This window comes from Gracilinanus agilis, chromosome 5, assembly GCF_016433145.1.
Source record: "Gracilinanus agilis isolate LMUSP501 chromosome 5, AgileGrace, whole genome shotgun sequence".
NCBI classification, from domain to species: Eukaryota; Metazoa; Chordata; class Mammalia; order Didelphimorphia; family Didelphidae; genus Gracilinanus; species Gracilinanus agilis.
In genome coordinates, this window is record NC_058134.1 from 254251099 (window position 1) to 254263371 (window position 12273).

Genomic DNA, 12273 nt, shown 5'->3' on the forward strand with positions numbered 1-12273 from the left:
TAGGTTGAGGGAGGGAAGGATTTAAGGAGCTACCTAAACCAGGTAACCTATGACATTGTTAGACATTGTCATACCCATACTTTTCATTTCCTTGGTTTCAAAGACAACCAGAGACAAAAATTGTCTTGAGTGTTCTCCTACTTTTCTTTTCAGAAACCTTTTTTCTTTTTATAATTTATTTATTCATTTAGAATTTTTTCCATGTCTACATGATTCATGATTTTTCCCACCCCTCTTCCCTCCTTCCTCCCAGAGCTGACAAGCAGTTCCACTGGGTTATACATGTATCATTGTTCAAAACCTATTTCCATGTTATTCATATTTGCAGTAGAGTGATCTTTGAACACTAAAAGCCCAATCATATCTCCATCAAACCGTGTGATCGATCATTTGGTTTTCTTCTGCATTTCTACTTCCACAGTTCTTTCTCTGGATGTGGATAGTGCTCTTTCTCATAAGTTTGTTAGGAAAAACCTTCTTGCCCTTTTCTTTGCCTTTTCCTTTCACCTGTTCTGATTTCTGTTAATCCACGATCCTCCTGTTGCCCCAAAGGTCCACTGTTACATCCAGTCTGTCAGTGTCCTTGTCCTCCCTCCCTGAGGAATACCTTGAGCATCACACCATTAGGATCTACTTGCTCCACAGTCATAATTCTTCCTTTTACCAGGTTTGCTGTATAGTTCCTGCCCTGGCTCCCATGCCCTGCCCCCTAGACAAGCTCTAGGGACTTTTATTTTAAGTCAGCAATAGCTTTCTCCCTTGATCCCTTGGGAAATGAACAGATGAATGGATGTACAGTACTGGATCACAGTTTAAAATATAAGAATGACAAGTCCTGGTCAGATATGGAGTACTCTTAACAAGATGAGAATTTATTTACTAGTTATATGACAATCTCATAAAATTTAAACTAAAAAGGAAGGCAGAGGGAGAAAACTTAGTATCAAGGGGATACTTATCTATTATCCATTCAGCTATCAAATAATATACTACAGAGTCTAGGAATATTATAAGAAGAAGAAGGAAAGGGAAATAAATATTTATCTAACACCTCCTATGTGGGAAGCCAGGTGACTCAGTAGACAGAGTGCTGGACCTGGAGTCAAGAAGACTCATATTCCTGAGTTCAAATTCAGCCTTAGACACTTACTTGCTATGTGACCCTGGGTAAGTCACTTAATCTCTGTTTGCCTCAGTTTCCACATCTATAAAATGAGCTGGAGGAGGAAATGGCAAACCATTCCAGTATCTTTGCCAAGAAAATCTTAAATAGAATCACAAAGGTTGGATACCTCTGAAATGACTGAACAAAACAATAATATTATGTGTCAGGCACTGTACTAACCAAGGGAAGTAGAAAAGGTTTCATAAAAAAAAGGGTCACCTTGGTTAAAATCTTCAAGGAAACCCAGAGTCTACTAAAGGCTGCTAGATTTTGAGGAGATTTAAATGCCTGGGCTATACTTGTTTTAGTCAAGAGAGAGTTTGAGCAGATGTCTGGATGATTGAAGCCTCCAACCATGCCTCGTAAAAAATTTGTGAATTTTTTCTTCATTGCTGATCTATATCTTCTTTCTGTTCAAGTGGTCTATAGTATATACTTAAGACAAATCTGCTGCTGGTTGATTTTCTAGACTGAAAATGCAAGAGCCACTCAGAGGCATAGTCCCTCTGCTAATCAGCCCAGGAACTTTGACCTGCTCCATTCTAGCCCAGCCTATTCTCACCTCCATAGGCAACCTGGTGCCCTGCCTTTGTAACATTGCTGTCATACTTGGGGTTGACATTCAATTGGCCTTTTGCTTCTCAGAATTCCCTAATTCAAGCAACCCAGCATCCTGAGCCTCCTGGGTAGAAGGGATTACAGGGGATTACATACCCACCATGTTTGGCCAATGGACTAAGATTCCACAGGGAAGAACAACCTCATTATTCTTGTCTTGATGAGTTTTATGACTTTTGGTATGACTCTGACTTGAACTTAAACTTGATCTTTATCTGACTCAGAAATTGCTCAGAAGAAATCCTGTAAGGGGCTGTTTCTGGCACAAACGTTTCTTTTGACCCAACAAAACTTAGCTGTCCTCTGACCCACATCATCAGCATCCTATTCACTTCTGGAGACTTAATAAATCATATTTGCTATGTTAGTGAAATGTGAATGTTATTCATTTAAGGTGGAATATTTGCATTTTGACAGGATGTTTCTGGTAATTTTTAACCTAGAGAAATAAATACAATTTTGAGAATGTTAGGCATGAAGCATGACAAAATGGCTAGGGTATAACTAGAAACACATAAGCCTTTCAGCTGCTTCTAATTGACCCACTTTGAACCAGCCCTGCTCTTCTTATTAAAGAGATAAACAAATATCTCTCATCTTCATTAATACATTTATTTATATGAACATACAACAGCATAGTCCCAGCAATTTTTTCATTCCTTGACCACTACATGTTGGTGTTGCTATTAAAAACAGACTTTGTTTTTAAAAGAACTTTGAGACATTGAGGTGACAATAAAAAGAACAACAACAACAAAAAACAATAAAAATATTGTATTGGATGATCCACCTAGGTGAAATGATTTCAAATTAATTTTACCCCCTTTCTCAACCAACCAGCTTTTGTAGAGGGTCAAATTTAAGTTGTTTATTTTTCTGTCCATCATCTTAACATGCAAAAGTAAGTTTTGGAAATAATCATTTCCAATACTTTGGGAATTAAGGTGATTATCTGGAGTTTAAAGAAACATCATTTACTGAATAACAGAAGTATCTCACAAATGAAAGTAAATGGATAACTAAATAGGTAATTCAGTCAGTGTCTTGAAGTAAAGCCTTTCCAAATTATTATGCCATTTTCTTTCTATTCCTCTGCATAGCACTCTACTTTTCCCCCACAACTATCAATTTGTAGTCATCTAAGATATCCTCACTGTGACCAGCTACAAAATATCTCTTCCACAAATAAGTAAATATGACCCAAATTTACATTTCTATTTAGTCAAAGGCAAAGCACTTTCTATTGTTCAAGTCTGACATAAAGTACTATCACCCTACTTTAGAGGCACTTAAAATAATCAAACAGGAAAAATGACTGTCAGTTGTTATTTCTAACAACCTGTTTGAGATCCACAAAGAAAGAAGACATTCTCGTATGATACTACACCACCATCATCGCTGAAGACAAGCATTTACTAAACAATTACGGTGTGCTAAGATGGGAACCACCATTGTCTCTGTCTCCCAAGTTCACAACCTTTATCATCCTAAAATTCAGATCTGGTCCAATCAATCCTGCTCTGCCTCATTCAATAAATCCCAATGGCTCCTCTAAAATCCAGGATCAAATAAAAATCCTGTGTTTACCTTGTAAAGTTCTCCATAAAGGCCCCTTCCTCCCTTTTTCCAGCCTTCTGATACTTTACCCCTCTTCCTTTGCTCTACAATGGTCCAGTGACCATGTCTTTCTTGCTCCTAACGGGCAACCTTCCATCCCCCAACTCTGGACCTTTTTACTGGCTGTTCCCCATGACTCTAATATTTTCCCTGCTCATCTCTACCTCCTGGCTTCCCTGGATTCCTTCAAGATTCAGCTCAAGTCTTACCTATTTACCAGTCCCCCATGCATTTTGATTTTTCAAGGCATTTTACTTACCATGCTGTATTTGCAAATCATCAGACTGAATGCCATTATAATTCCCACATAGACCAGTGCTTTTCCCTTTATGCTCCTCAGACAACTTGATGTAAATGCCAGATATGCCATCCCAAGCTAATGAAAAGCCAAAGTTTGTCTTCACTAGGATGTAATCTGCAAGCTTCTCTATGGAAACATGCCCAATTGTCTGTGGCAGTGTCAACCTGGAAAAATAGGACAAAAGTACCTCTAAGAGCCATAATGCAAAAGAGAATGTAATCAGTTCAAACGAAAGACCCATTTCACTTCATGCCAATACAACCAATATTTATTAAGCCATTACTATGTGCAAGGCACCAATTGCCATAAATAATAATAGTAATAACTGTGAGAATTTATTTTTCAGATATTGTATTATTTTCTATCAGAGCTCTAGAGTAGAAAGTTATTCTCCCTACATATGAGGGAGAATAGCTGTATTTCTTTGTCTGGAGTCTAGGTCAGAGACTCAATCTAGTCTACTGGTTTTGTGCATTCTTTTTGAACTTAGGATTCCCAAAGAATGACTCCCTTTTTAACAGAATTTGGTTAAAGAATGAAGAGGCAAAGAGTTCTTTTCCTATCCATGGTGACTTCTCCATCTGTGGGGATAGGAAGAGGTGGATGGTTTAATAGACCACCTCATACTTAATTACCTACCAACTAGACATATCTTGGAAAGTTCAAGGTAGGAGTTGAATAATGAAGTCCTGAAACTATTAAGCTACCTGACCCAGCTTCTGAGTCCCTGGTCATTTGAGAGGGCCATGGAGACCTATATGTCATTTTATTGGTTCTGAGGCTGGCCTACTCAATAAATGGAGATATATATATGTACATATATATATATATTTAATAAACTGATACTTCTTACCCTAAATCAGTCTTTTGAGATAATTTTAAGTATGACACAACTCTTCTAGCTTTAGGGAAAATGGATGAGTATATAGAAAGAAGAGGGAAAATCAAGACAGTGATCATAAAAGAGAGATGAACCTTGAAGGAAGGGAAAGATTTGAAGAAGCAAAAAAAGAGGGGAGTGGGGAATGAGTCCATTCTGGCACAGAAGATGGTCATGAACAAAGTTTCAGAGGTAAGAAAGGGCAGTCCTTTTTGGATCCTGCCTGCATTTTCAATTCTCTCTCCAGACTGTATCTCCCTGGATGTCCCACTGGCTCTTTAAAATTCAACACAGCCAAAACTATACTTGTAATATTTTCTAATAAATCCAACTTTTCCTTCAGATTTCACTATGCCCAGTCTTCCATATCTGAAAACATTATGATATCTTTGGATATTAGAGTTAAGAGAAAAGGAAGTATCAGATACTTACCAATCCTTTTGATTTAATTTCTGAAATATCTTAGACCCACCTTCTCTATTTCCACAAATACGTTTAGCAAACACATTTATTGCTTTTCATTTATTCACCTATTACAATACCTTTTAAAACATTCCTTTTTGCTTCTGTACTCTTCCTCCTCCTATTCATCCTTCAAAGAGGTACCATATTTCTTTTCCTTATACATAGACCCATTCATGCCCCCTTTCTCTGTGAAAAACAAAACTTTCAATGGTTCCTTTCAATAGAGAACAATCTGGAATTTAATGAATTTAAAATTCCCTGTCAGGTGTTCCATTTTCTCTAGCCTTGTCTTATATTGTGTCCTCCATACATTCTTTGCATCAGCTAAACTGAATGACTCACAGTGTGTTGTACACACCCTGCACATTCTCCATGCTGAAGAAATATGGACCTTTCACATTTTGCATCTGCCTATCTTCACACTGGGAGAAGCTAGGTAGTGCCATAGTGCACAGAGTGCCAAGTCTGGAGTCAGGAAGACTCATCTTCATGAGTTCAAATCTGGCCTCGGACATTTATTAGCTGTGTGACCCAGCACAAGTCACTTAACTCTGTTGGCCTCAGTTTCCTCATCTGTAAAATGAGGTGGACAAAGAAAAGGCAAACCACTCCAGTATCTTTTTTAAGAAAACCCCAAATGGGGTCACAAAGAACCAGAGACAAGTGAAAGGAGCAAACAATAACACAATCTTCACTAAGAATGTATTCATTTGACATTGGAAGCCCTTTTTTTAAAAAACTATTTTTATTATAAACTTAATAATATCAAGAAATAAACATTTCCATTTATTAAAAAAGAACAGAAAAAGAAGATTTTATATGAAACCATGAATTTAATGTATAATTGGGGATTTTTTAAAGTATAATTTGATTTAACATGATAGTTCTGACACTATCCAGCTTATCTGTGTTCCATTCTAAACTTCCTTAGGCATATTTTTAAAGAGTTTTGGACCCTCCTCTCAAACACATAACTGCAGGATATTTCAAAATATCATCAGTGCTCAGTATGCAGAGGAAGAATCTGACTATCTTCTCATATTTTCAGCCTCTTTTTCCCCAAGAAACATTCTCTCAAATCATAATAATGATCAGAGACAGCTAGGTGGCTCAACGGATTGAGAACCAGACCTAAAGATGAAAGGTCCTAGAGTCAGATCTGACCTCAGATACTTCCTACCTATGTGATCTTGGACAAATCACTTGACCTCAATTCCCTAGCCTTTACACCATTCTTCTGCCTTGGAATGATTGTTCAGTATTGATTCCAAACAGAAAGAAAAGGTTTTAAAAAAATGAGTCAGTCCTATTTTAGAGGAGCTTACTTTCCAATGATTGAGACAATGCATTATAGGCCAGTGGTTCCCAAACTTTTTTGGCCTACCGCCCCCTTTCCAGAAAAAAATATTACTTAGCACCTCTGGAAATTATTTTTTTAATTTTAATAGTAATTAATAGGAAAGATAAATGCACCTGTGGCCATCACCACTCCCCTGGATCACTGCAGCACCCACCAGGGGGCAGTGGCACCCACTTTGGGAATCACTGTTATAGGAGAATGGTGGCCAGAGAAGAATGTTATAGTCTGTAAGGGAGTTCTGGAAGGAAGTCACAAAAATGTTGAATAGAATAGTAGGGCAGTCCATTGGGATGCCCTACTGGAAATTAACATACCAGGCAGAAAGGGAACTACAGATAGAGACAGTAAATCTGGCATGGTAGGTGTCTCTATAAAGTCTCGGGCACCCCAAGTGGTACAGAAATAATTAAACCAGGTTTGTGGACCATAAAGCAGAACTAAGAAGGCAAGTGGGTATAAATATTGGATTACCTAACACTCATGGACAAATTCTGGAGTTAGGTCAAGCCAACTAGGAGGAAGGAATGAGGAGAGAGAACCTAGGGCAGTAGCCATTTGCAATCTCAATAGAAGTCCAATTCTATGTAGGTTAATGCCATCAAAGACATTTGGTCTTCATTAAGGGAATAAAGAAGATGGGATAAATTGGCACTCAACCATAATATGGCCTTAATAACTGATTCAATTGCATTCTTTGAAAAACCTCTGGTGATACTTTAGCTCCAAATGAGGAGCATAGCCAAGCACCAGAACTGTCAGCGGACACATCAGATTGAATTTTATCTCCAACCCCTACCTCAAGTAAGGATTTTATTCTCTCTGGACCTCCCCTTCCTTACCCATAAGGTGAGGAGGCTAGAGTTGATGATGTTTAAGAACTCTTGGCAGTGCTAAATCCATAATCCTATTGTAACACTAGCTCCTACAGCCTCACCCATAAAGGTTAAGATAGTTACCATATTGTTGAGAGAGAATGGAATCTTGGACAATGAATCTGTAAGGGGTCTGAGAACTGAAACTGATATTCTAAAGGATTAACTGTAATAGTTTTAAAAATATCAAAATGAAATACAGAAAGAAGAAAGATGAAGGGAACTTTTCTACGAGAATTTTCCTGTTTAATTCTTTATCTTATGAAAAAGTATTTATTGAAAGAATTCTTAAATGATATTGGCTGTAATCCTGAGAAAGTTAAAGAGTAGGAGTACATTTGCAAGGATAAAGAGAAGTCAAGTTGTAATGATTTTTAAGGATGACTTGGCTTTGATATTTCCCAAAGCTCAAAGACTGCAAATAATTATTTATGTCTTTGTTTTGCTGTTGTTCTGTCAATAAATAGTATAAACAGTAGCTCTGATGTTTAATTAAGCCTAGGAAATTAAGGGATTTGATATAGAGAAATGAGCAAAAAGTTTTTGATTTTTATTTTTGAAATCTAGTACACTGGGGTAAGTCCTTCGTCATTTAGTTTAAACTTTTCAGTTGTATCTGACCCTTTGAGATCCCATTTAGGTCACAAATGATACTAGAGAGGTTTGTTATATCCTTCCCCAGCTCGTTTTGTAAATTAGGAAACTGAGGCAAACAGAGGTTAAATGACTTTCCCAGAGTTATATAGCTAGTAAGTGTCTGAGATCTGAATTCATGAAAATTAGTCATCTCGTCTCCAAGCCCAGCACTCTAGCCATTGTGCCATCTAAGTGCTCTGATTTTGAGAACCGTGCTTTATGGGGGAGAATGAGAGGTATCATGCTATAATGAATGACACAAAAGCATTTTTTTCCATAAAAGCATATAGTAAGCACTATTATTTGCTAATCACTTGTTTGGTGCTGAGGTTAAAGACAGCAACGTGAGATTAGTGAGAAATAGTCCCTGTTTTCTAACGACCTCTATGAAATTACTGAAAGCTTCTCACTAGGTAACTTCTTAAGTTTGATTTGAAAGAGGAAATGCTACCTTCTTATTTCCAGAAATACATTTCCACGCTGCTTTGAAATTACATGGCAAATATCATTTGAGTGATTATCGGATCTTACCTGATTCCATCTTTTTTTACTTCATGACCAGAAATGAGAATTTCTTCTTGGCTTGAAAAGAACAAGCTGACTGACCGACGACAATAGTACCCAGAACCAATGCACTTAGGACTATTATGAACCTTGAAGGGGAGTAAAAGAAACACATTTGGTGGGAGCCAAGGAAAAAAAATAAGTTTACCAGTGTTGCATTTCCATAGTTCCATTACTCCTTGGCACTTTACAAATGATATATAACTACACTTAAGGATCACTTACTTTACCAATGGAAAGTTTAGAACAGAAGAGAAAGTGTTTTCTCTAATTAAAATGTCAGGGAAATTTTAGGAAGATGCAGTCTCAATTGAGCTTAGAAATTAGTAAAATTAATTGATTTGCTAATATATATACTGTATATGTGTTATACAGCATATATTCTACATACACATATACAAATATATGATGAGTTTCATTGGGTGGATTTCAGCATTTTTTGGCTTTTCATTTATACATCATCTTTTTCTCAAAAAAAAATCAGAAATTACCATGTAGGTTTTAGATTCAAAAGTCCCATATCATGTATTGGAAATAACTAGCTTCATTGAGCTTTGGACAATATGTTTGTAACTTGACATCTCCTATTAGAGAATCATGAAATATGCTTCAAATGGAACACCACCAAGGGTATTTGGAAGTCCGCATAATATAGTGGATTAAGGATAAGTGCTAGAGTCAGGAAGTCCTGGGTTCCAGTTCTATCTTTGACTTGTACTAGGTGTGAAATGCTTTGACTCCTTGGTGATAATCGGCTGTTGTCTAAGTCTAAGCCTATATGATGCAGGACAGGCACTGATTTTTCCCAGTAGAAGTAGTTTTGATGTCCCTCAAATATACAGGATATCTCAAGAAGTCTTAATTTAGCTTTAATTTTTAATAGCTTAAAATTCCATTAGTTGTGATATACCATGTATGTAAATATGTAGAGATGATTAGAAATACACACACATATATACATGTACACATAAACCAGGAACCTAAAAAAGAGGAAATTAGAAGGGGAGAAGAAGAGCAGGGAGAGAGCCAGAGTATGAATAAAAATCCATGGAATTACAGAGATGTTGCCAATTTACAGTGGGAGAGGGAGTGGAATTTTCCTACTGAGATTATATTACATTAATGAAATCACAGGTGCAGAGTGAAAACAACAGATAGAGAAAGTAGCATATACCATCTCACTAAAGAATTTTTAAAGTTCCATTTTGTAAATTTGAAAGAAATTTCATGAATGTAACTATCCCTAAATGAACAGCATCTCTCAATAGTAGAAACAGAGCTTAGAATTTGATCTTAGTACTATCAATACATAAATAGAATCCTTTCTTGAGCCTAATATTCACAAAACATTTATAAATCACCTTTAGTATACTAAATATTAGGCTAGGTACAAAATTTGCATTAGCCATAATATTTACCCTCATGGAATTTAGAGCCTGAGATGGATAAGACTCAATACAGGTAACTCTGACACAAAATAACTCATGAATAAATTCATTATGAAGACAAATGACAAAGTGTTGTTTGACAATAGGAAGGGCAAAAGATGATTACCAAAAGAAGTGATTAAGGATAGCTTTACAGAGAAAGTGTCATTTGTGCTAAGCTCTTAGTGGATAGTGAGGAGAATTAAATGATAATTCATAACCAGATCTATCTGTAAGGAAGATTATTGTGGCATTGAATATGCTGGACATATTCTGAATTGAAAGAAGGGAAAAATGGAAGAGAGAAGTTCCATTGGATGGCTAATAAAAAATAGTCCAGAGAAGCAGCAATAAGAGCTCCAACAAGGGTAATGGCAATGAGAATGGGGAAAAAGAGAAGAAATGTAAAAAGTATCGTAGAGGTAGAATAGATAGATCTTTAGCAAATGATTGGATATGAGAGGTATGAGAAAGAGAAAAGTCAAAGATAACCCCAAGGCTTGGCATTACCCATCACAGCCTTTTCTATTCATAAATTTTGTTCTATTTTTAGTTATGATTATGTATTTGTCTTATCCCTATTACTAGATGGTATGCACAATGAAGACAATGGCTATGTTATATATGAATATATATTATATGTGTAATATATATTTCTCTCCAAAACATAATCCACAAAATCTACCCTCATGGAACTTAGAGTCTGAGATGGGGATAAGTTCATTCTCCAAATGACTATAGTTACACAGGTAACTATAACACAAAATAAAACTGTTTTAGCAGTTATCTACATTTGTTTGATACTCATAGTGGTGTTGCTATTCTATCATTTCAATCATGTCCAACTTTTCATGATCCCATTTGGGGTTTTCTTGAAAGAGATACTAGAGTGGTTTGCCACTTGCTTCTCGGGCTGCTTTTATAAATGAGGAACCTGAGGTTTAAGGGACTTGCCCTGGGCCACATAGCAAGGAAATATCTGAGGCCGGATTTTAACTCAAAAATGACTCTCCATGACTCCAAGCCTAGCATTCTAGGCACTTTGGTCTGCCCTTCGGCAATTAATCATTGCTTATCGAATTATAATATGAAGAATAAACCATTCAATAAGAAAGTATTTATTCCTATGGACTTTGTGCCAAAGTATCTAACTGATGCTTTGGGTCCTAATGGTATCATAGGATCATAGATTTAGATCTAGAAGAGACATGGTCATGAGATCACAAGCTTAGAGTTGGAAGGAGCCTTGGAGTTCATTCTCCAAATGACCCCAAAATCAGGACTCACTGCATTCAGCCAAGCAAGACAGGGTAAGCAGAAAAGGCTGGTGACACTGTGAATCTGGGGCAGCATGAAAAAGGGCAGGCCAGTGGAAAAAAGAATGCCTGAGATGAGGTCTGTAGAAGAAGTAGTCCTGGAAGGTAGAAGAGGAACACTAAACACAAACAGTCTATCTACCACCTTCTTTTTCCTGGAGCCAGACCTGTCTGGGTCTCAATTGCAGACAGATTTGTAATCCTGTTGAGTCATTACACTCCATTTAGTAACTTTCAACATGACCTATTTCCTCCCTGGGACTCAGGAATTTAATGAACTTTTTTTTGTTGTCACTGTTGTTTTAAAAAGCTTCTCTGATTCCTTTCAATATTAGTGCTCCTTTACTTTTATCAGCATTTATTTCCAGCCTTTTGTCATTTGGCCACCTGTTTTGTCTCTGTCCTCTGCCAGCAATCCTTTGTTTCTGCTATCAAAACTATGCCATCTGCATATATTAATCTTTTGTTGCATGGGGGAGGAGATGGCTCAAGCCATCCCACCCCCAAAAAAGACATGAGAGAAAAAGAAGAAAAGTTTCAGCAAATCAGGACAGTAGGAAATTTCAATTCTTAAATACTTCATGGCTTCAAAATGCTTTCTGCCACATGTACAAGTAATCTCTGTATATAATCTGTGTTTAATGAAACCTGTTCTCTTTCCATAACTATAAGTTTCCTATTTAAAAATCATAATACTATAAGAAAACAGAGAAAAAAGTGATAACTTAGAAAAGAGAGGCAGTGTGGAACGATGGATAGAAAGTCAACCTTGTAGCCAAGGAAAAATTAGATTCAAGTTCTGCCTCTGTCACATGCTAGTTGTGTGACCATGAAGAAGTTGTTCAACCCACAAATAAACTCACCCACAAAAAATGAAATTCTTAACATCAAGGAAGAGATGAACAAAATTGAATATTTAAAAGGGATTATTTGATTAAAAAAATCTGAGCTGATCTTTCAAAAAATGAATAAAATTGACAGAAAATTAACTAATAAAATTTTTCTAAACAAGGAGAAAGCAAATTATTTGACCTCTCAGTGCCCCAGTCAAT

The 12273-nt window shown here is 36.6% G+C and overlaps 1 protein-coding gene across 1 annotated transcript in view; it reads right to left on the reverse strand.

Moving 5' to 3' along the window:
• OTOGL (otogelin like) overlaps positions 1-12273 on the reverse strand; it is a 220029-nt gene that overhangs the window by 192065 nt on the left and 15691 nt on the right. The window contains exons 7-8 of the mRNA XM_044679180.1: positions 8446-8567; positions 3660-3865 (exon numbers count right to left, since the gene is read on the reverse strand). Coding sequence (XP_044535115.1) covers positions 3660-3865; positions 8446-8567 — 328 coding nt within the window. The remainder of the gene's footprint in view (positions 1-3659; positions 3866-8445; positions 8568-12273) is intronic.